Source organism: Poeciliopsis prolifica, unplaced genomic scaffold (genome assembly GCF_027474105.1).
Source record: "Poeciliopsis prolifica strain line A6 unplaced genomic scaffold, Auburn_PproV2 SCAFFOLD095, whole genome shotgun sequence".
Classification (NCBI taxonomy): Eukaryota; Metazoa; Chordata; class Actinopteri; order Cyprinodontiformes; family Poeciliidae; genus Poeciliopsis; species Poeciliopsis prolifica.
Window position 1 is genome coordinate 434,086 of NW_026562470.1, and position 25,949 is coordinate 460,034.

Genomic DNA, 25,949 nt, shown 5'->3' on the forward strand with positions numbered 1-25,949 from the left:
TTACTGAGAGGGGGCACTGGACGAGCAGAAGCGAGAGTGTAAATCGAGCTGTGTGCAGCAGGATGAACTGAGGTGGAACGAATGCGAAAGTGGAGGGAACGGCAGTTGGGTAGGTGGCGTCCAGAGCGTTGCTTTGGAGAAAAGCGAAGATATGGAGCGCTGAGAGAGTCCATGAAGGTGACGAGCGCAGATGAAAGGAGGTACTTCTTGTCGGAAGGATTAGAGGGCGGAAAACTAAGACCTGGAGATGGGCCTGGCGTTCCGGGGGTAGGATTCAGAGAGGAAGTGGGAGTGGGAGGTGAGGACAGTTCTAGGGACCGTGCAGCTGGCTGAACGGAGAGGGAGCGGCCCCAGCGACGTTTAGCTGGAGGAGCGGGTGACTTGCAGGACCTCTTCCCGCTGACCGGACGAGGCGAAGGGGAGATAGAAGGAGAAGAGTCAACGACAGGCAGGAGAGCGGCGAGCGAGGCCACCTGAGGGGATCGCAGGCCGGGGGTGAGAACGATACCTTTCGATCGGAGGAAACCGGAGGGGGATGAAGGGTTTGGACGAGAAGCCAGGCGAACGCTGCGGCGGATTGGAAAAGAGGTGGAAGGACCAGGTACCACGGGAGAGGTGACCGGGGAATCTGGCAGATCATCAGACTCAAAGTCGGACATAATGAAAATGTGCTGTTTGAGCGCTGCTGGAAAGCAGAAGGCACTCTGAATGTTGGTCCTTATCATCTAGGATGGTGATTGGACGTGACGTGTCTTGGACCAGCGTTGATTAATCAACAGTGATGAGCAGGAAGCACCGGTTGGCTGATGCAGAGTCTTCCAGTTTGAATTTGCGCCTAGGCTTCATCTTGGATTTGCGTTTAGATCAGCTGATGCGTTATATTTCTATAATTGTCCTCGCAATAGCAGGACCTAAACACAGAAATGCTTTGACAGCAGAGAAACTTCTGACTTTAACTTCATCATTCTGCTAAAGGCCCGGTTGTGCAGGCAGTCGGTACCACATACAGATAGAAAGAATGTCTGTCTGTACTCCAACTGTCACAGCGAGGCGCGATGCACCTCAAAGCCCCGGTACCACCCGGTACCACCCGGTACCACCCGGGTGCCACACGGTACCACCCGGTGCCACACGGTACCACCCGGTGCCACACGGTACCACCCGGTGCCACACGGTACCACCCGGTGCCACACAGTACCACCTGCTGACTGTTTGCTTTGCTCCTCCTTAACTTCACTGCCAGCGGGTTAAAGCCGCTGCTGACGGGATCTGGGCTGGAGGTGAACGACTGTAAATAGAAGTTACTACAGAACCTCAAGTGTTAAAGGAAGATTCGGTCCAGAGCATTTAGAGGTCATGAAATAAACATCAGAGAAAATACTGGAGCAATAATTAGAACCACAGCATAAAAACAAACATGCCACAATTTAATGAACCAAAGCATCCGTGGACTGACAGGGGCCACCGTTGGATTCCAGGTAGATTCCAGGTAGATTCCAGAGATGTGCATTGCAGCAGCTCTTCATGCAGGGCCGGCTCAAGGTAATATGGGGCCTCAGACACAACCCTCCCGTCCTACTAAGAACCTCAGCATCACTAACATGTTTAAATATCGATAAGGTGAGTCTGTGAGAGGGACACCGGGTTTATTGGGTGAGTTTAAAATCAATCACTGATTATTGGTTGTTTGCTATGATGTATTTTTGAACAAACCCAATTCAAATACAAAGATTACACAATGTTGTAGCCATGGTAACATAACAATCAAACTATCAAGATGATTCTTTAATCTTTTACAAAGTAAACTTCTTAATTAAATCCTAATTGTACTTTTTTTCCCCAGCTGAATGCAATAAATAAAATGTAATAATATTGTCATTCTCTATGAATGATGCTACAGGTTTATATCCATGGTCTGTGTTACAATTCAAACATTTTCTAGGGGCCCCTGAATGGCCCTCCTAGCAGCTATTGAGTTTTTCTTGCCTTGATATCTCAGTCTTATAATTCTAGATCTCAGAGGTGCTAACATCAAAAATTATAGAGTTAACTCCTTTGATCTATTCATCAGTCTGCAGCCAATTGTTCTAGTGGTTAAATAAATATTATTAGGGCTTAATTAGTAAAATGGCAGCAATTTAGCTTATTTCATAACTTCATAACCTTTGACCTTCTCTCCTCTGGTCTGTTTAACACCTACAGTCTCAGATCAACTCAGCCCTCCAGGACAGTCAGCGGCAGAAACAGCAAACTTTCTACCTGTTGGGAAAATATACATTTGCTTTGCATTTCTCGCATGATGGCAATGATATAGTAGGATCCAATTCATTCTGGATTAATACAGGTTGTTGCTGTATTGCTCTATGGTGTTTTAAGATCTTGTTCAATGTACCCTTTTTTAACTTTGAGCCCCTACCCCTCCAAAGGTCTCTGCACGGCCCTGCCTTTGCCCCCCCATCTCAACAATGAAACCGGCACTTCTGATACTACAATATTCACTGCTAGTAAATTTTACATGCAACAGTCCACATACTGCATGTAAATAGGTTCCTTAAACTTTTATTATTAGTTTTAGCTTACTGAAATGTCTCTCTCCACCAGCAACAGTCAAAAGCAATGTGCAAAATATGCATGAAGCAATCCAGAGTCCTGTGATTTCATTTTATTCGAGCTGCAGTACATAACTTTAATAAAAAAAAATGTTTTTTTCAGGTTTGTTAAAGCTGTCACCATGTCATGACACTTTGCTATGAAACAGATAGTCAGTGACCTCCTTCTTGAACTACTATTGCTAACTAAATTAATGTAACATTCCAGCCAAAAACAACCAATCAGAACCAGGAGGAGAGTCTTGGTGCTGTCAATCACCCTTATTCACTCACTGCTAAATGTACTAATGGTTGAGAAACAACTTTCCATACAGGAAGGGGGTGTGTACTGGTATGGTGGTTAGAGCTGCTGCTGCTGACTCATCTGTTGTTAAGTCTGATAAAAGGTACAGGGGCAAGTTAAATATATGAATATGTTGGTAGATTTGTTCCTTAATTAAATGAAATGGAGGCAAACAGTAGTCTGTAGCTAAACTGACTATGCAAAATGGTTTATAATCTCACACAATCTACTCACTTCTCTTGGAGAAAAACTGGGCTACAAATTGAAACTCTTGTCTTTTTCTCTCTAGCTCTATTTTTTTGAAAACCTGACTTTATTATTTTTCTTGGCAGCATAGTAACTGCCACAGTCATTCTTGTCTTCTATCAACTGCAGGAGCGAACCATTTTGTACATATCCAGGGGCTCTTCAGGGCAAATATGGATGTGTGCTTTTTGGTCTGGGAGTGGCAACATTTAATTTTACTGCTAAAAATATGTTAAAAACATATTAATTTTGTTATTGACAGGGCCCTAGATTTTTTTCTATTTCTTTAAACCCATAAACAACAACAACAAAATCTCTAATTTTGGGGGGCCTTGTCAGCCAGGTGCCCTTGGAATTGTCCTAACTTCCCCCCCCTGTACAGCACACCTGCTTAGATCCAATCTACCTGGCACTGCAAAGGCAAGCAGTATTTGTGGTCAGGACCTACAACTTCCACTTCCTTCTCCTTTCGAGAGTCTGGACGCTGTCTTTGTTCCAAACTGGTGTCTGATCCCTCGCCCAGGAGAGAAATTATTCCATTCAAAAAGAACAGGAACAGCTCTGGTTAGAAACCAGCACTGTCCTTATGAGTTTGATTCCCTCCCCACCCCCCATTTAATAGCACCAAATGAGAGAGACCTTAGTTTGATTTGTTGCATGGATTTGTTGACAATCCATTTTTTCCTCAACTCATCTTCGTTGGGGAATGAAAAAAAACTCAGAGTAGAGTTGCATTACTTTGGGACTGTACACTTTGGGACACAACAGTGGTAGACTAAAAAGCTATTCTATTTTATTTGGAATGAAAACTTTGTTTTTTCCATGTCATCCTCCAATCAAACAGCCAATATGCACAAAAAAAAAAAACAAGTCTAAAAGCCTACCTCTTACCTTTTATGACGGTCAAAAATCTAGATCATGCTATAACCGTGAGCATGAAGCATGAAACGTATAATATTTTTATACAAAACTTTGTCACGCTGCTCCATGCATATGTAGCCCATTATAAGCATTTTAAATAAGACTTTCTGAGAAATCTTGATGAACACCTGCCTCGAACACTAACGATCCGTTCCTGTTTATTTCTTCATTTTTTTTCTCCCCATGTTTCTCACATCAGCCGCAGGAGCTGACAGACATTTTGGAGATCAGCAACATGGTGTTCACCAGCCTCTTCAGCCTGGAGATGCTTCTTAAGATGCTGGCTCTCGGCCTCTTTGGCTACATCAAGAACCCTTACAATAGCTTTGACAGCATCATTGTTATAATCAGGTAGGAGGAAATATTTGGTTGTGCATTTGCAGTGAAATATAAAGTTTAATATTAAAACTTTGTCATGTTATTGGAAAATCATTTTGATCCTTACTTCACAGCTCCACAGCTGCCAGTACAGGGATTTTGACTGAGGTGGCTAAGCCAAATGACTGAACACATGCTCCAGAGGGCCTGTGTTCAATCCATTATGAAGGTTTGAACACAGGCCGAAAATGAATTATGAATTTGTGTTACTGCGTTCTTTCACGCTGCTGCCATGTCCTTTAAAGAGAAATGACTGAATCAATGTTGAAACATCAAATCCATATTGAAGCCTGACATTTAAATGATATTGAAAGTGGTCAGGTAATGGACATGTTGAATCAATGTTAGGATTTCAACCATAACTATATCAATTTTGACTCAACCATCATTTGAATGTGGAGTTATACACATTTATGTTGATTTTATATTGAATCAAAGTGAAGTAATGGATATTGATTCATGTACATTTTTTGGTCTGACAGGTCTAGATCTTAACATATTGTTAAAAGCTTCTACACAATTTTGTCTGACAATGGATATTGTCATTCAAAATTACATTACATAATATATTTCCAAAAGTGTGTGTAAGCAAACTTAGGCATAAATATGTAAACATATTTGACTCCTTTTTGACTGTCAAAACAACAGTCTATTGTCCATGAAAGAAAAGCGTCTATGAGATTAAGCCTTGTACTGAATGAACCAGCGACCTGTAGGAGTTGGGGTAACCCAAGTTGGACTGGTTGGTGTCACTTTGGTTCCTTCACACCTGTCTCCTACTCTGGTACATAACAAAGCTTCTTTACAGTTTTGCTGTAGTCTTTGTCAGTCAACTTTGGATCAAACTGCTGAGCAGCTGAAAAACACAATAATAAGAGGAAGGAAGGTGCCAGTTTGAGCCAGTTAGAAAGATAATATAAAGGGTTTTGAAAGTTTTGAAACGCATAAGCATCATTAATGTTTTGAAACGCATTCAAATATTAAATAGTGAATTGGTGATAGTTCAGAAAAACAGACAAACTGTACAGTTCCCCTTGATGCTAATGAATATTCATATGTATTTTAATGTTAGTCAACATATATAATCACATTTACCAATCAAGCTGCAGCATAGTGTAGCATTTATGATGGTGCAGTGATATTAAAATGAGGGAATCAATATTTAAAATAAAGGGATGTTTATCAGAAGACCTAAAGATATAATTCAGGAAGGATCAGGGTTGATTTTACAGAAAAATATTGCAAAAGGTGATTTGTATTGTAGTTGGAAAAATTATTTGGAACATACATACAGTATAAACTTCAAATTAACTGATTAAATTTTCTATGAACCACAAACATTTCAAATCTATTGATTAAATGTATTCAAAACTGTACATATGCTGATAAAGATAAAGTAACGGCCCAGTTCTTTTTACCCAATTACCAATCCAAGAATCAAAAGACTGAATCATTGATTAGCAGGTTTAGATCAGTTTCTCTGATCCGGTCCTCTCCCCATCTGCCTTGCATGTTTCAGGCATTTCCCTTCTGCCACACCTGGATTGAATCTGTGGGTGATGAACAGCCTTCAGCAGTACTGGCTGCAGAAGATGTCATGCAATCATTTGAATCAGCTGTTCTGTAACAGAGCCACATCTAGCTATATTAGTAAGCGTTTCATAACAGAAAATAAAAAATAAGTGATTTAAAATTATTTAAAGCCCACCTGCAACAGCCAGCTCTACACTTCCTTGTCTATTACGTGTTCTCTCTGAAGAAAGCAAGTGATAGTAACCATAAATTCAGTTTTTCAGTTATTATATGTTACACATAAAACAATTTATTCTTTTGCCGCTGAATGAAGAGATTGTTGTTTTGAATCTGTGTTTGCCAGTGGTAGATATGCATTTTGTGTATTTCAGTGTGTGGGAGATTGTGGGTGAGGCAGAGGGAGGCCTATCAGTGCTACGTACCTTTCGCCTGCTGAGAGTTTTGAAGCTGGTGCGCTTCCTTCCTGCTCTAAGGAGGCAACTGGTGGTGCTCATGAAGACCATGGACAATGTAGCAACATTCTGCATGCTGTTAATGCTCTTCATCTTCATATTCAGGTATTTGAACGTCTCTTTGGCTTTATTTATACTGTACATAATTAGACCAGAGCAGCCAAGTGCTGTGAAGGCCTATTGTAATCATAGTGTTTCTTATTATTATTACAATTCTTCCATCAAATGAATTGGCTATTGGGGGCTTTATCATATTCAAAAAGTCACCAAACTTCACAGAAAATTGTCCCACAATTAAAATGTTCAGATTCTGGTGGAATCACAAGTGGGTGTGGTCAAAGTGCCACAGTGAGTAGTCAGGCAATAACTTTACCTATTGCAAAATAAACATTAAGCCTGTTTTGGAGATTTTCCGTTCTCTGGCTCGGTTCATAATATGAGGTTCAAGAAGAGTCGGACATTTGAAATCATCAGTTCAGTTTATCAAGGCCAAATTACAGTTTTGGTCCACTGCTATGCCTCCTTATGGGAAATAGCAAATGGTGCCGACAACAGTTTTTGATTCCTTTTCCAGAGCTTTATCTAAGCTTGGCCCTTACTAGGGCGTTCACTGTTTTGTCAGCCTTTTTTGGGCTAGTGTCCCCTATCCATTATTCAAGTTCCTTACCGCGCCCCATCAAAGAATTTATAGGCTACTTTGCCTACAAATATTTTATTATTAATATTACTACCATTATAATTGATGATTTGATTTTTATGGTTATTTCTGTGCTTATCATCAAACATAATTTCCCAGGCAACAAAAAAGCAATGTGAATAGAGATTATTTTTACAGGCTTCTAGAAAAATGCAATGAACAGTGCAGGATATTCTGGTAATTATTCACCGATATAAAAGAGCAATTTGGTTAGTCTTCTCTTGCATCTTGATAGAAACCAAACTGCTCATAGATTTATATCAAGGGAAAAAAAAAACTTATAAACATCAGTAATTTCCTCAGTTTAAATTTAAACCATGTTTATAGAAATGGGGTAGTAATTATAGGCATCAAGATCACTTTGTGACAGATTCCTGCATTGGTATCGGTGCCTGCAAGCGCGTCGTCAGTGTTAGCGGCTAATGGGCCATGTTAGTAATGTATGTATATCAATGAAGAAGAAAATTGTGCTAGTCTTTTTAAGAGATTTTGTGTCGATTTCAGAAGTTCTTGGTGCAGTGCCCCCACAGGCGACGGGGGAACAGGTTTTTCAGTTAGTTGCAGTCGTTTGGTTCAGTGCAGTATGAACATAAACTACAGTTCTGAAAATGTAACAAATGTTCCAATTTCAGTCCCCAATCAAACCAAGTTTACCAGATTATCCGGTCTGAATGTGCCCTTTTGTTCTTCATTCATTCCCCTTTAGTTTTCTTTGATTTGTATTCTCCTCTCTTGGTTTATTGTTATGTCTCCTTTAATTTTTTATTAGTTTTATTTTATCGTTTATTGATGCTCATCACAAGTAATCATCATGTGTTTCGCCAGATTTTCCACTCATAAAATCTTGATTTGTCACTGTTCAATGCCACATTGTCAATGTTAACCTGCGCTAAACTCTATAAAATGAACACTCTCAATCATGGTAACATCCTTAGAAGGATTTCTTTATTTAAATTGGTTCATTTTTCAGAGGTATCATGATTTTAGTAATTACATGTCTACAAGAGTGATATTCTGTTGTCCTTCCATGGAAGCAGGCATCATTAGACAGACATTGAAATGTAATGTAATGCTGAACAGATGCAGTGAAGCTACCAGTAGCAGGAGAAGCTAACAAACACTGAAGAGAAAGAGAGCAACCAACGATACAGTTGCACACAGGCATGTTTTAATGTTACACAATACTGTTTTAGCAAGTTTCCCTAAGTCTAAACTGGTATTGTTGTGCATTTAAGGTGTAAAGTTTACCTTCAAGCAAATGCCCCCCCAAACGAATCACAGCGCCCCCTTTTGTAAAATGTCTGCCAGCACCCCCTGCCGTCCTCTGATCGCCCCCTGGAGGGCGGGCGGTACCACGCCGTTCAGAAACGCTACTATCACTTCCACCTCTTCTTCTTTTTGTTGCGCTGCTGGTGTGAAGTCAGCTTTAATGAAACTCTTTGAAGTTTTTCTTATTACAGCTTCAGTTTCCCTGACACCAGGGAACTAAAACACAACTAAACTTAGTGAGATGGTGTCAAGAATACAATATTGACATAAAACATAACATAAAGCATATAAACATACCTCGCTGGCTTAAACTTAAATCATCTTTCTGCATTTATTTGCCAAAGAGATGCTGTCATATGCAAGCATCTGTGGTAACCTAGCAACATGCTGGATTTCACTTCCTAACTTAATCGTCCAAAATAAGAGTCGTAACAACAAAAAACTATAAATAATACAAAATAAAACATGTAAACTAAAACTATGGCAGTAAAAGCTACCTTATGTAGTAAGTGTGTATGCAAGCATGCAAGGAGGTAAAAAAGAATGATTTATTCCTAACATCTGAAAATTCAGAAAAACATAAATCTGTAACGGACTGAATGTTCTGTTTTGGTGTACTTGCATACTTTTTTGTATGAGAAATGTGTTTGAGGTTTTTATGTCAATTCCTGATACACTTGAATGTAATATGTGCTCTGTGGGATCATGGAACTGTTGCTTGTTGTTGCCATGGCAATGGGTCAGCGTGTCAGCTGACTGAGAAAAAAAGAATCAACTGGTTTGAAGTTGTTCTCCACCTGCGTTTCTACATCCCTGGACTAATTCTTCATATCTTCATATGGTGAAGATACGTAGTGATACTCAAAGCAATCATCAAATAGGATGAGATATATTAACAGCTTAGGAGCCAAAGTTTGTTCATTTTAAACCATTACAGAGGCAATGGCCTATATGCAGGGCCAGTCCAAGGCACAAGCAAACTAAGCAGTCACTTAGGGCCCCAAGGCAACTAAGGGGCCCGCTCTGTGGAGCTGGGTTTTTTTTTTTTTGTAAGAATTTCTATGTCATTCTAATATCAAAAACACACAATTTCACTATGAAGTGGTTGGTTTTTACAATAATATATATTTGATCATGTATGTTGGAATCATTTTATGGATGAGAAGAAAGTAAAATGCTCTTGGGGCCCCTGGTGGCTGTGGAAGGTACTGCACGCTTCGCCAGTAACATGAGCTGCCATGCCATGTGCACAGCATCCAAACAGGAGATAAGTAAGCAAAACAATGTTTCAAAAAAGGGCTTATCCTTCCGGGAGGGAGAAAAGAAGGAGGAAGAATATAAAAATGCCAAGATAAAAATTTGTCTTTGTAATGTAATGTTTATAAAAAAGAAAGATTTGTGAAACTAACAGAAAATTAGCTTTATAGTGCCCTCCCCTTTCCTTCACTCTCTACTCTCTCAGTCACTACTTCCTCTTCTGAGAGAGGAGATGTGCTACCATCTCTCCATCTAACGGGTGAGTTGAGTTTCCTAAATCTGCTGGGATTTACCCTATCCAGAACTGAAGTAAACTGTTGAAGCTGGCATGGAGAAAGGATTCGCCTGGTTACTGACGGCCTACATCCAGATGTCTCACCCTTCTTCCCCTGTGAATTAGCCAGACTGAACAGCCTGCAGCCAACTGGTTCCACAGGGCACATCTGTTAACGGTCGCTCCTTCTCTTTATTACAACTTGCACTTGTTACTGAATCAGGTTGGTTTTAGTGACTCTGGCGAGTCCCAAAGATGTTGTTTTAGATTTGGGCTAAAGCAACCTATAAAACATTTCCTAGTTTTCTTCCCCAGAATCAAACATCACAGCTATTTTACTACCATCAAAGAACTTTGAGGTGACTCGTTAATTGTATGTCCACAACATCTTTTAGATTTTCTTTATGCTAAATATTTTTATTAGTAAAGCAATTTTGCAAGGGTCAGTACAGCTTAATTCAGTAGCACAAATAATCAAATAAGTAAAATCAATCATCTAGCTTGTCTTTCCCTAACGCTGACACTAAGAACTAAAACGGGAACCTTTGAGAGAGACGGACGAAGTTTGGTGTCTCGAACCCCAGAAACTGGCTTGATGATGAAGAAGGTGTTGCAGCAAGAGGAAGAGGTTGATTGATGAAGGCAGGGATCTCTGTTGGTCTGATGAGCTTTCGTCTCTGCATCCATGGTGAGGTCACACAGGACTTGGGTCTTTATCTTTGCCTTGATCTTCATCTTTGTCTTTGGGGTCTGAACCCAGCTGGTGAGAGAAGTGCGATTTGAAGCCACATGTTGCGGGGCTGACGGATTGGTCCCCGTGCGCAGGACAGTCTTCGGCTCTGTGGCCCCGGCTCTTCTTCAGCTGTCCGTCTCGGTCTTGACTCGAAGCTGCCTGGAGGATCCAACCAAAGATTCCTCTTTTGCTCTCCCCTTATATAGGGTTTAAACCCGCTTTCGGTGCATTTGCATTGGCTAACACTGTTGCTGTGCTTGTTTTATTGGCTGACTGCTTGGACAGATGAACTGTCTTAGAGACCTTTTGTCCTGATGTCTTGTCTAATGACTCAACGTTCCTCCCATGTCCTTTCTCTGGCACGTTTAAGTTGTTCAACAATCTATGTCCTAATAAGGCGTTGGTCATCTCTGCTTTCCCATTTGTCCCCATTTTACCCCTAACCTTTCACCTACTATCCACCTCCAACACATTAGTGATCCTTAATAGCAGTTACATGTTTTACACCATTTCAAGTTCAATGTCAAAATCACATTCACAACCCTTTTAGTTTCTTTGAAACATTCATTTATAATTTTATGATAACCACAACTTGTTACTCTTATTATAATCATAATGTGAGTTATTACAGATGTTCTGAAAAGAAACCAAGAATAATCTATTGTTGTAATTATTTGATACCAAAGTTACAGTTACTTGTTTTACTTGTAACTTTTCCCACAAGTGAGAAAAGTAAACCAATATTAATATCAGTACTTTACTTTAAATCTTATCTAATTATTCAAAATATTTAGATTTCATCCTTTAAATCTTTTATGCTTTTAAACAAGGACTGGTCTCAGCTATTTTTATACATCTGCAAGCTGGAAACTTACTTCCTCTTTTTCCAGGAAACCTGCTCTTCCTGTCTCATCACTCTCTCTGACTATGATTTCTTATGATTAGATAGAAAAAATAAGTATAATTAAAGCTAAGTTTGCAGGAGACAAAAACAACACACACAACCGGATTTATTTTATTGCAGTTTGGGTCTACTGTTGGATCTAGATGTCACTTGTGTGACTAATTTTAAAGGTAACTTTATTTGTTGTTACTGTTAACTAAAATCAATCAATCAAGGCTCAGGATCGACCTGTTACCCGTCCACATTCTCAGGAGAGAAAGACTCACCTATTTGATCAAAGCATGTCATGAATATGTGTTTAGGGCTGCACCAATTGGAATTTTCTGGCCGATCCCTGGTTACCAATCTTTAAAAAGATCGGTAACCATCGATTTTGATTTTGGCTGATATTATTTTTTTTTGTCTGAAATGTCACTAAATATAGCAAGAAAGTCACCAAGTTGGCAACAGTGGGGTGAATATTGTTAACTGTGAACGTGACCTGTTGGGTCAGTCTGTCGGTCAGACCTCTCACTGCAGAGCAGAAGAGGACAGAGGCAGATTTTTAAACCTTTGCCTACAAGTATCGACCTATCACGATCCCCCAAAATTAAGGAAATCGGCATCCAGAAATCAACTGGTCAATGAATCAGTTGTATCCTACTATATTGTATATAGTAGGATACAATAAATGTATCCTACTATATATGTGTATAATATAAACAGCATTGCCAGAAATGCTTATGGGTGATGTTTATAGCAGGTGTATGAATGACCTAATGATCGGGCTGCTGATTGCCAGGCCACATTGTTAGCAGAAGTAGAGGGCCCCAAAACCACATTTTGCTTAGGGCCCCATGGAGGCTTGGGCTGGCCCTGCATATATATATACCACAGACTTACATTTTTGAACTTCCGCATTTTTTTTGCCATGTCCAACACTTCTGGTGTGCAGGTAACAACATGCTAACAATGACTCCTCCGTCACTGCAGGACTATTAATGATGCTTATACAATTATTCAGACATCCTGAAACTCTCTGACGCCGTCAAAGGATTTAAGCTGGAAATGTCAAACTTCATAAGAACTTCAAAGGGAAGTTAATAAATTGTTTGTGTTCACCATAATGCCTCATTCTGACATAGCAAACAGGGACAATCTTACAAAGATGTTTTGTAAATGTTAAGTGTTTAGATCATCTGTGATATTTTTATAAAAAATCAAGCACCAGAAAGCAGAGCTATCTGAGCCAGCATTTAAAAAAAGATCATTAAAAACTCTAAAAAGGGTCTGTCTTTGTGCTATGGTGAAATTTAAAAATTGAGTGGAATTCACGAATCTTACAGGCTGCTCAAAATCTCTGAAGTTTGTGTGCATTTAACTCAATACAACTGTGTGATGCAGGTCCTTTCTTGTCTGATTGTGGTTTGCAGCATTTTAGGAATGCATCTGTTTGGCTGTAAGTTTGGTTTGTGTCAAGAAAGCGGAGAAACTTTGGCAGACAGGAAAAACTTTGATTCTCTGCTTTGGGCAACTGTTACCGTGTTTCAGGTAAGACAAACTTTAATGTCTCACATACAGACAGAGAGAACAAATACATTCAGCGCTTGTACAACTTTTTTCTCTTAATTCATGAAGTCATCAGTTGAAAACTGCATATTTACTTTATTTACTGCATGTTATATTTTTCTGATTCTGATTGTGTGATGATGTGAAACGTGTGACAAAAAAACAAAAATAGAAGAGATTAGTTAAGGAGCAAATACTTAGTCACAGCAGTGGATATTATAGATATCATTTTACAGTGAACATGAATAACATTCAAACTGTATCTGCTAATTACTTTCTCTATTATTTCATTTGTTCTAGTGAGGGAGCAGTCATGCTCTTTTTTCCCTTGCAAAATAAAATAAAAAAACTTCCTGGTGGTCAGGTAAAAATTCCTTCACAGAGGCAGCAGTAAAACACACACTACATAGGAGATTATTCTAACACTTATGAAAACGCATTATTGTTCAAATGAAAGAAAAATGCAAATATTTTCATTCTTCTTCCCCCCAGATTGTAAATTAGCCTGTGTTTGAACAATTCAGTGTGGTTTTTTTCCCTTATCCTAACAGTTTGACTTCTGAAAGATCTTCTCTAATCTGCAGATCCTCACCCAGGAGGACTGGAACGCTGTGCTGTACAACGGGATGGCCTCCACCTCTCCGCTGGCGGCCCTCTACTTCGTGGCCCTCATGACATTTGGAAACTACGTACTCTTCAACCTGCTTGTTGCCATTTTAGTTGAGGGTTTTCAGGCTGAAGTAAGGGCAAATATGCTGTTTTTCTTAGGTTCATTTCCTCAAAGTAGCTCTAGTTGAGCTCTGTTGTGCTAATTATACCAAAGTTTCCTAAGAGAGCTGTGTCACGTTTATCATTCTCACCTCTCTTTTTTCTCTCCCTCCCCTCTCTCCGACATGCACATACACTGACAACACTCTCCTGGTCAGGCTGTTTGATATCGCTTGCCGTTCACAGCTGGTGTGCTTTTGTTGTTTAGTTTTCATCTTTTATATCCATCATCCGAGAACACTTGCTCTCCATCATGAAAACACACATGCATAGATACCCTTTACCAAAGCTGTCTGCCTCAATCTTTCTGTTGGGAATTTTAATTAAATTCAGTAAAGTTGTATTGGCATTACTACAGGAGATTGCTGCCTAAGTAATGCACATAACTCAACTGGGGAACACTGGAGATTCCCTCCATCTCCCTGTCTGTCTCCTGTTCTTTCTCTCTTAATCAATCCCTCCCAACTTCCCTCGATCTTTAGACAACTCAGACGTGTCCACCAAAGGGTTGGTGGTGATAGTGATTAAGATTGTGATGACAGGAGTCATTTCGGTGGATGTGTGCCCCTGTGTGTTGCAGGGTGATGCCAACAAGTCAGAGTCTGATGATGAGAGGCAGTCGCTGGGCTATCAGGAGGAGGAAAACCTCAGAGAGCTCTATGCTGCAGGTAAAAGATGGCTTTTACAGTTTGCTTTTCAAGTTCTGTCTGACCCTGGCATTACAAGTACTATACATAAGCTCTCCATCATGCAAGTTGGTTTGGAGATCAACTTCCTGGTGATGGAGTTACATTGCATAGATTATATTACATGACGTTGCTTACAACATCAAAGCAGTCCTCAGTTAAACTGAAGAAGCATCTCTGGTCAGTTGATGTATGTGACCATCTGAATCAGCTGCATGTGTCACCTTCTCACAATCTTCAGAAAAAAAAGATTTTAATTATATTTTGTTTCTCCTCTGCTAGAGGTGTTTTTAAAAATATTTTCTCTACTATTTAGAATTTGTCTGTATACCAGTTTTTAGTGTGAAAACTGCACACTCTTTTGTATATGAGGCCTCTGATGTATAAAGCCTTGTGTACGCACCTTACATTTTTATTATTTTTTACAGAGCAAATATACAGCCATACATCAGTGGTACATAACACAAATGTTGACATTATGAAGTTTTTCATAAAATAAACATCTTAGCATAATATCTTCTGACCTCAGCATCACATTTGTAGATTTGTTACTATACAACCCTAAAATAAGGATAGACTCTGTGTGGGATAGTTAAAGCCCATATGCCAAAGACAAACTTATTGGATTTATTTACATCAACAGAGCTTCTGCTGGACCCCAACGCAGACTAAAAGTGTTTTTTGAAGTCTTCATGAGAAGGTTATCTGTTCCATTCTATACAATTCCCTTACTGTTTGAACCCATAAGTCATAGGAAGGTCGCTCCAATTGCATCCACCTGATTGTAATACATTTCAGGTTTGCTGTAAAAAGGATATTTAGCAGATATACTTTTGCCCGTCCTTGAAAACCCTCTGGTATAATACCACGTAGTGCAACTGTAACATTCTTTGGTAAAACCCCTGGTAAGATATGGCTTATGGCTCCGTACACCTCATCCCAAAAGTTTTGAAATTTGGGGCATGACCAGAAAATGTGTGTATGGTTGGGGTTTGCTGAGCCACAGTTTCTCCAACACAAACCTGGAACCGTAGGATCCATCTTAGCAACTACATCTGGGCTCCTGAAATATCTGCTAATAATTTTCCATTTAAATTTCCGCCACATATTTGAGTTTGTAACTCGATGTGCTTCAGTCCAGACTCCCCTTTCATCAGAAATGATTTTGGCCATCTCTGCCTCCCATCTTTGCTTTGTCCAAGTGGGTTTGTTAAGGTTCATTGACAGAAATACACCATATAACTTTGCTATCAATCTTTTATCCCCTTTCTGGAAATGGATTAAAGATTTTCTATTGGTGTGGGATTTAGTATTCTTTCCCAGTCCCTGTGTGCAGACAAGAAAGAGCGCAACTGAAAATGTCTAAAGAAATCATTTTTCTGGAGATTAAAATTTCTACATAACTCTTCAAATGACATAAGTCTGTTCTTATCAATCAACTGGTGAATGAATACAAGCCCCTGTTCAGCCCATTTAGAAAAATTTCTGTTGAAGAAATTGGGTGTGAAGGATTTGACATGTCCAATACTTGTTAATATTGATAAACCTCTTGGTAGCTTGAATGAAATTCACACTTTGTTCCAAATATTAAATGTGGTTTTAGTCCACAGAGGCAATTCCTTTACTGGAATATCTAAAAATGGCAATGCCTTTTATGGTACTGAGCACTTCGCTTGCTCAATACTCAGCCATCTTGTTTGAGAGTCCTGTTGGATCCATGAAATTAAAGGCCTTAACTGAGCTGCCCAAAAATAGTATTTTAAAACAGGACGATTGAGACCCCCTTACTTCTTTGAAGTGTTTTATATTGTATGCGAGGTCGTTTGCTTTGCCATATGAATTTTGATATTTTAACCAATTCAAAGAATGTGGATTTTGATAAGATAGCCGGTACCATCTGGAACAAATACAATAATCTGGTAACAGATTCATACGAATGGTTTCAATGCGGCCGAGGAGCGACAGAGGCAATGCTGACCATCGCTCTAGATCCTTTTTAATTATATGCAGTGTTTTACTGTAATTGACATGATACAAATCATTTAATGAGAGAGGAATATTGATGCCTTGGTATTTAATGCCCTCCCTTTGCCACCGAAAGCCGCTTTGTTGTTTAACCCCTTGTGGAATGTTGCCATTGACATCCATTGCTTCTGTCGTATCAACATTTATTTTATAGCCAGAAAAATGACCATAAATAGAGATCATTTCCCTCAGACTTGTTATTGATAATGTAGGATCAGACAGATACAGAAGTACATCATCTGTGTAAAGAGATATTTTATGTTCCTCGGCACCAATCAAAATCCCTTTAATTTCATCATTGTCCCTAATAAGCTGGGCCAATGGCTCAATGCTGACTGCAAACAATAAAGGTGACAGAGGACAACCGCCCTACATCCGCGCTCCATTTTGAAACTTGCAGACCTGAAACCATTAACTCTTACCACCGTTTGTGGTGATGAATATGATGTACGTATGCAATCTATGAACTTAGAGGTTTAATTCAAGCATTAAACCTCTTTAAGGCTTGAATAAGGTATTTCCATGACACACGATCAAAAGCCTTTTGAGCATCTAAAGATATTACAGCCATCATAGCTTTATTTTCTTTTTGGTGAGTCATAATATTTAATAAATGACGCAAGTTATTTTCATAACACCTCCCAACAATAAATCCAGTTTGATTTGGATTGATTTATTATGACATTTAATCGTCTCGCCAGAATACCGGTTAGAATGCGAACGTCCCCATTAAGCATTGATAATGACCTCTATGACCCACAGTCAGTGAGATCCTTACCTTCTTTATGCAATACAACTATTGTGGCATCCGACCAGGATGCTGCCATTGTTTTGGTTTCTAAAGAAAAGCGGTATGCTTCCAATAAAAGTGGACTAATGCTGTCTATGAAACACTTATCGAGTTCATTTATGAAACCATCAGGACCAGGACACTTATTATTTGTAAGGAATAAGACAACATTTTAAATTTCTACTTCTTGAATTGGCTTATCTAATTGTTTAGCTACTGTATCGGATAATTCAGAAATATTTATATTTTGTAAATAGTCACCTTTCCTTAATACATCCTTATTGCTTACCCCTGCTGTAGGTGCACAAATTGAGTTTGTCAGTAATTATAAATATCTTGGCTTTATTCTAGATAAAGAGTTTTCTTTTAAAAATCACATAGCAAATTTGTTATGAACTTTGGAAATGAAGATTGGGTTTTATTACCAAAATGGATCTTGTTGAAGAACATTGGTATCAGGAAAGTTCCTGCCACTCCTGGATTATGGAAATGTTTTATATATGAATGCCTCGACCAAATGCCTTCATTAATTGAATACTGTGTATCATTGTGCTTTAAGGTTTGTTACCGATAGCAGACATCTTTTTCATACAAATCTCTAGTGTGATTTGTATGCAAAAGCAGAATGTTCTCCTTTAAGCGTACGGAGAAACAATCACTTGATGAACCTGATTTATAAAACTCTACTCGGCGTGGCTACAGCATACTTAACCCTCGTGTCTGAAGCAATACAGTTGATGAAAACTTGGCGAAAATGAAACAGGGGCTCACACATCGCGAACAACTAAAAACATGTATGACGTATTTTGAACATTTTTATGGGTTGTTGAAACATAGAGGGCAGCCAGATGAGTATGTCCCCACTGACCAATTTTAATTTTTCACTGAATATAAAGCAAATAAAAATAGCCAGTACCTCAAGTTACTTCTACTAATATCACCATTTTTGATATGCTTTTACCTAAATAAAAGAAATATGAAAAAAATATACAAATTATTTATAAAATAGTACTTTTTAATCATGTTGCTCCAGTTTTGTTCAACCTGTAACTGTGAGGATTTGTTTTTTCACGGTGTTAGTTTAGGTTTCTGTGTTCTGTTGGGTTTCTGTGTTGTCCTTGATTGATTCCAGCTGTGTTTCGTTCCACTGATTACCCTCTGTGTTTTAAATCCTCCTGTGGCTTTTGTTTCCTTGTCGGGTCCTCGTCAGTTCTGTTGTGTCATTGTCATCACCAGTTGCTACCAGATATTGAGTTCCTAGCCTTTGCTCAGCCTGTGCTGCCTGGATTTTCTGTTCTCCCTCGTGATTATCATTAAAATCTTTCTTTCATTCTACAAACCTGGGTCCACTGCATCTTCCTCCCCACCAGCAACTGCAAATCATGACAACAGGCTGTAACACAAAGCAAACACTAGCTCACCAGCTGGTGCAACCTGGCACTGCTACAGTGATGTAGCTCAACACTAAACACAAATTCCAGCATGCAGCTGAGTGAACACAGTTCGCTCGCTCCACTGCCCTGTCCGTAACGCAGAGGAGGCCAACCTGATCCTTGTTATAAATTAACATCACTACCATAAATCTGTGAGATATATATATATATATATATATATAATATATATATATATATATATATATATATATATATATATATATATATATATTCATCTTTAGGAAGGAGTTCCACCCTCTGCATGTATTTGAACTTCTCTCTCTTGTATTTACTTCTGTGCAGCTCACAGTTTTTAATAAAGTCTGTAGTTTTCTGTGTATTTCTAAATCTGCTCATTAGTTGCATCTTTCCAGGCCTGCTACTGCCTCTAGTGGGATGGATGTGGTAAAACAACTAATATCATTACGTCACTAAATCAGAATAGCAGTAAGACTTTACTTATCAATTTTTGCATTACTGGAACGTAATGCCCTCTTCGAGGATCCTAACACCTCCCTCAACACCAGAGTAATACTGCCACCTGGTGACAAGTCTCTCTTTCTTCACAGTAGATGTGAAGAAGTCCTTCCAAGAAATCTACCCCATAAGGCTCTGACAACGTCCGAGGGCGAGTACTGAGGGACTGTGTACATAAGCTGTCAGAGGTGTTGGTGAACACCTTCAAAACCTCACTGTCTTCTGTGCCCGCCTGCTTAAAGACCCCCACTATTGTCCCTGTCCCCAATGTAGCCTTAACATCGGTAGTCATGAAGTGCTTTGAGAGGCTAGTCATGAATAACATCAAGGCTCTGCTTCACCTGTCATCATGGAAAAGTAATATATAATGATAAAATAAATTATATTGCTATTTTCACCCTATGGTTTGTACTATAAAGTAACTATTTTTCATTTAACTTAACCAGTTTTTTTTCTTAAAAATTATTGAATTTTCACAATTTCCCATTCAAATGTTCAGAAGCAAAGCTGGTGAGCCAGTAGTGAGCTGAACCTCACCATTGCGCAACCTCTGTAACTGCGCAATGGTGCATGAGCTAAATTTTCCATAATTTAGCTCATGTATATAATGTGTAGTATTTTTTTCGTCACCAACTGTGTGTAACGTGTTTCGTGTGCTGAGAAGCGATCATAAATGGTAGAGAACAGATGCCAGGTGAGGCCTGCAGTTCTCTGGCCTCCTGGCAGGGGGCGCTCATGATCCCAGACATTGTGACTCCACAGCTGCAGAGTAAGAGACAGTAGCAACAAGCTAGCCATACAGTAAAGTCAAGAGCAGCAATATATTTATAGTTTTCTCTTCGTACTACAGCAGTCACTTATTAATAATCACAAAATAAACATGAAGCCTAAAATCTTGCTACTGCGACAGACTGAATGTTCTGCTCTTTGTGTGGGAAATATTTGAGTGGGGTTTTCTTATGCTGTTGTCAGTTGCTATGGCAACAAGTTGAACTTTAACGGTTTTCCTCTTTGCTGTGGAAATGAATCATCTCTATGACCAAGTTTGATCGAGCAAAGAAGGTTTGAGCCCCTGCCCCTTTTATCCTTGATGCCCCTAGTGCCCTTTTTGAGTTTTTTTTTTTTTACCTGGAGGTTAGAAGGCCTGTTTGGGTCCCTCAGCAATAATATTTAACTAAATATAATAATTTACCCAAATAAACTAGCCTGGCTGCCCTCAGTCTAATAATGATTCGCAGGGAAAGAAAAAGGAGAGGGGGATCCCCAGAACCTTAAGCCACAAAACTGGAAACACGGATAGAACATGGATAAAGACAAAAGTTGATGGAACATTTTGGCTGGAGGTACAACTAGAGGGGAGAGAATATCCCTCTTAAACATTTGTATGCCTAATGAAACTTATCCTAGCTTCTTCAAGGACATTCCTGCTCTTCTGACAGCAAAAGCTGATGGATTTATAAATGACTGGAAGGGATTTTAACCTTGTGATGAACCGCAAATTGGATAATTACCCATTTAAACAGAGACCAGTGCCCCAGAAGGCTAAAATATTGCCCAGTTTGATTTAAGAAATATATGGTGTGAAAGCAGAAAATGGATGGATGGACTGGCAAATCAAATTTAAAAATGTATTCACACAATAATTAAACTAGGCCAAACAGGGTTTATAAAAGGGCATTTAGGGATAAATAATATTATGTGGTCTCTGTGGCAAGACATAAAATGGATTCTTCAATGCTTTCATAGGGATTTTATCAAGTGGGTTAGTGTTCTATATTCAGGACCTGCATCCACAGTACAGGTGAACAAATACTCAAATAAATTGGTTTAAAAAGAGGAATTAGACTCTACTACAAAAGTGGAAACTAGAAAATTAACATTATTGAAAATAGGGCATGGGATGAGATTTGTGAAAAAGGTTTACAGATCACCAACGTGGAAGGAATTTCATTGGAATTAAGAATGACAGTCTTCAAAGCACCTTTTAGTAAATCAAAATATAACAGGAATGCTACAAATGTTTGACAACACTCATATTTTTTAGGAAGCCCCAATATTGATTCCATTCTGGCAGGGAGTTCAGACAGAAATTGAAAAACATTTTACCACTGAACTCACTACGTCACATATTGGGTTTGATCCAAGGAGCAGTTATTGAGAAGAGGAAAGTCAAACTACTACAGATATTGGTTGCAAGGAAAAATATAACTCTGTCCTGACTCAGGCTTTTGCCTCCCAGCCTTCAACAATGACAAGAAAGATTGAAAAATGTGTATACAGTGGAAATGTTAACAGAAAAACTTCATGTAAAATGGACATTTTTCTGAGTGGATGGGTCCCAGCTATTTTACAGTTTGGATGCACAAATAGAGATGCTATGGGTCATAAAGAGCTGAGTCAGTCCCCTCTATTTATATGTCTCTCTTTTTAAGGGAAGACACCAGATAGTTGCACCTATGTTTCATATGAGTCCATGAGGACCTTTCCAAGAGATGTCAATTGGTAAAATGGATATAAATGTTTGCTTAGACTTTTTTTCTTCCTTTTCTGTTGTATTTGTATGTTTGTGTGTGTGTGTGTTCACAGAAGTTTGATTTACTTGGAGTTTATATTGTGTTGTCTGAGTGTTCCTTTTTTTTTTTTGAATAGTAAAAAAAAAAAAAAAAATCCCTTCTCACCCACCGCGGGTGGTTCTTATCCTCTGAACTCGGGTCCTCTACCAGAGGTTATATAGATCTATATCTATATATATATAGATCTATATATCCTCTACCAGAGGCCTGGGAGCTTGAGGGTCCTGCAGTATCTTGGCTGTACCAAGGACTGCACATTTCTGGACTGAGATGTCTGATGTTGTTCCTGGGATCTGTTGTAGCCACTGCTCCAGTTTGGGGGTTACTGCCCCGAGGGCCCCGATGACCACAGGCACCACTGTGGTCTTCACCTTCCAGAATTAGAATAAACAATTTGAATACCATCTTGATGTTACAAAATTGTATCCATGAGATGTGACTTGTTTTGTTTGTGGATTTATGTATGTGGACAATGAAAAGCTCTGTGATTGAGTTTTTTTATGTTTTCTTTTTCTTTGTGAATACAGAACTCAAGATCCAGGCTATGATGCTGAGCCCCAATGGTCTCCTGAACCCCAAAGCTTCCATGCCTCACCCCGCTCCTCCTCCGCTGCCCATCATCACACACACTACAGCCACACCCACCATAAACTCCAACCTGTCCCGCAGGCCAAGTGGAGTTTCCATGGAGGTGAACAGTTTAGAGCAAAGGTCACTGGTAAGGCTGGACAAGATCATATTTAATATTTCTACACAGCAGTTCAGGTTTACTAAAACTACAAGAGAAAGTTAATTTTTAAAAAGCAAATAAAGTTAGAATGTTAACATACATTTCTAAATCCTGCAATGAGTTTGTAGAAAAATAATTCAAACTTTTAATTTATTTTATTCCCCTAAAAGTGTTATATTTGTCTCGGGACATTTGAAACATTTACCAATGTAAATATTTTGATATCAGTCAGTCTTTTTGCTGTTTTTTTTACTACCATCAAATATTGATTTAGTGAACCACAAAACCCTCGAAAGAGGATGCAACGTTCTTAGTTAAATAGAGATTGTAATGGCTTGTGCCTCAGGTGAGTTCAAGCACATCTCTTTTTTCAAATTCAAATAATCATTTCCAGAAAAGCTGAAATTCTTGCTCTTCTGGTCACAGAAACATGAGCAAACATAAAGGCTGAACCTCTCCTGAGTCACAGAAAACTGCATAGAGTTTCCTCTACGTTGTGTTTTCTGCCCTGCTAAGGTCTGGCTGTTAATCACTCAAATACAAGAAATGACTTTAACATGGATTTTTATCTACTTTGTCTGCATAAGTAAACTTTGCACACATGTTCACTTAACATTATACTAATGCTTCCCAACAAATTTCTGGCCCCTCTATGGAAAAAAGAAAAAAAAAAAAAATCAACTGGACACATCAACCAGACATAAACCTATGCACACATTTTGTTTTAAACTCCACTGAAGTTTACTTCACACTTTAGGTTGCAACAAAACAAACTACAAAAAATTTAGAAGAAGTACACCTGTTTTAGGAACTACTGACAAACAGAAACAGCAGAAGCAGCTTTATATAGCTCGGTTCATATCTGAGTTACATAATTATGCACCTTCAGATGAAGGAATAAGTGAGTTCTGAGAAAATACAGTATTTTTCCATGCACTATTATTTCATCAAAGTCACAACTAGAAGAAGGATTAAATTAGTTTATTATTGCTGAATTGAGTGAATCTGTAGAGTTTCTGTTGATGCTTTCTGACAAATATTTTACATCTAATTATGAACCTGACCACTGTCAGACAAGGCAGTTTGCTGGGTCTAAAGTAAACCAAGATGAAGTACAATTGTTGATTTGTTGAGTAAGTTCAGGTCTCATTAAATTACCCAACAATGTCACATGAACTTGAAAAATTAAAAAATTAATCTGTTTTTTTCAATTTTGAGTATTTGATTTCATCTTGAAACAAAAAAAACCTATTGTATGATTATTTTTTATGTCAGGTGTATTTAAGGCAATATTATATGTTCAGTAATTTGCATTTTTACTGAATGCTGGAGCCATATCAACCCCATTCAAATAAGAAACTAGTTTTTGCATTAACAGTTAACTATTTTCTCTGAGGCCACCCAATATGTTATAATAAATAAATTATTTATTTTATAAAATAAATAATTTTATAATTTCCCATAATTCCCCATAATATTTTTTTACCTGATCAATAGATGAAGGTAATTTAAAATATTTCAGCAGGTTTGGCTCTTTGGAATCAAATGACAAAAAAAACTAGTGATGGTCTGAAATATTTCTGAATAATTTGAATATTTATCTATTCAGCCTTAGACCACTATAGTATCCAGGAATCTAAGTAGGGTAAATTGAAAATGCAGAGAAAGATGTCTTCCAAGTTATTTTTCTGTCCCTGGAGACTCTGTGGGATGGCAGTCCAGAAAGCCGGCGCTCCAGCTGGACGAGCAGCAGCAGACCTCCCAGCCTGCACCGGAGGAGCCTGTCAGGGGAGCTGGAGTCCCTTCTGTCCTGCTCCAGCCCCAGCAGCAGGGAGCAGTCTCTGGACCAGTCGGACCACCTGCAGGTTCCCATGATGCTCTCACCAGACTGCAATGGCACCACCTTTCACCTTCCAGAGCTGGGCTATGACAAGGCCACATCATATTTGCACAATGATCTTGATGAGGAAGACACTGAAGAGGTGAAAGAAAAATAAGCAATTCCTTACTCCAAATCATGTCAAATCATATTTAAGCAGAAATATTAATTAAAAGTTGCATCCTGAGGCGAGTTGGGATTTTTAGCAACTTGAATATTAACATTTATTTGCAGCAATAAACATTTCAAGACAATGACCATTTAATGAATGTATACTAAAAAATAAATTATATTCCATATATTGGTGCATCAAGGCATGCAACCATTCTGTGACTGATGTGTATGTGTGTGTATTTGTATGCTTTTTGCAGAGTTTATGTAAGAGGCTGAAGAAGATGCTGGAGCCATATGAACCTCTGTGGTGCAGAGAGCATGAAGAGTGGTCACTGTATCTGTTTGCTCCACAAAATGAGTAAATGAACAAAAAATGGAGAAAAGAAATGCCACACACACACTAATGAAAACAGACATGCCACCGATAGTCTCCTGAGTAGTGTGAGTGGTTAAACCACCACAAGTGTGAACATTCACAGTGAACTTGTGAATCTTGTAGCTAACCCTTAGTAATTCAATTTTCACTCTTTTCAATGAAGGGAAGTGAAAGTGTGAGTGTACACTGTGTGGGGACACGGTGATGTGAAGGAAATGATCCCTGTGTTTTATGTGAAGCCTGGAGATGTAGCTGATGTTTTTTTCTTCTGATTGTGTCTCTCTTTAGGCTGAGGCTGTGGTGTCAGAAGGTCATAAGTCACAAGATGTTTGATCACATCGTCCTGCTTTTCATTTTTCTGAACTGCATCACCGTAGCACTGGAGAGGCCTGATATACACCCTAAGAGCATGGTAGAAAACACACACAGATACACACATTTGCACAATTAAATGTGAGTAATGTCAAAGGAACATTACTGTGATATAAAGTTCAACCTCAAAGTTCAACTTTCCATTAATGGCTGTTATGTGAACTGCTTCTATGACCTGTAGATTACAGGGATGAATTCCACATTGTTCTGTAGTTTTTAATGACAACATGTAAGTTGTTTATTTTGCAGGGTGAACTCTACCTTTGTGATTTTATGATGATGATGAATTTAATTTGTAACACTTTTTATTAATAAAAGAATCAAAGTGCTACATTTTGTAATCACAGAGAATCAAACCATGTTTAAAGAAAACGCTAAAAGTCAAAACCAATGATAAAATAGGCATGATTAAACCTCTTTTAAAGTGAGCCAAAGATTGTGGAGCTCTTCTGGTCAGACAGAGAGTCTGTCCCATGGTCCTTCATTTAGTCTGCAAAAGGTGGGAAACAAGAAGCTACTTCAGATAGTCTGGTGAAATTCCGTTTAAACATTGATGAATAATCAGTGCAATCTTATATTTATATAAGTATAATTGCATTGATTCAGCATCTTCACAGGTCTG

At 38.7% G+C, this 25,949-nt stretch overlaps 1 protein-coding gene across 5 annotated transcripts in view; it reads left to right on the forward strand.

Moving 5' to 3' along the window:
- The window catches only part of LOC129353716 (voltage-dependent T-type calcium channel subunit alpha-1H-like), a 131,847-nt gene that overhangs the window by 49,931 nt on the left and 55,967 nt on the right, over positions 1-25,949 (forward strand). For all 5 annotated transcript variants that reach the window (XM_055023062.1, XM_055023061.1, XM_055023060.1 and 2 more), the window contains 9 exons: positions 4,259-4,410; positions 6,342-6,527; positions 12,969-13,086; positions 13,689-13,844; positions 14,453-14,540; positions 22,384-22,574; positions 24,287-24,568; positions 24,837-24,937; positions 25,244-25,367. In XM_055023062.1, the coding sequence (XP_054879037.1) occupies positions 4,259-4,410; positions 6,342-6,527; positions 12,969-13,086; positions 13,689-13,844; positions 14,453-14,540; positions 22,384-22,574; positions 24,287-24,568; positions 24,837-24,937; positions 25,244-25,367 (1,398 nt within the window). The remainder of the gene's footprint in view (positions 1-4,258; positions 4,411-6,341; positions 6,528-12,968; positions 13,087-13,688; positions 13,845-14,452; positions 14,541-22,383; positions 22,575-24,286; positions 24,569-24,836; positions 24,938-25,243; positions 25,368-25,949) is intronic.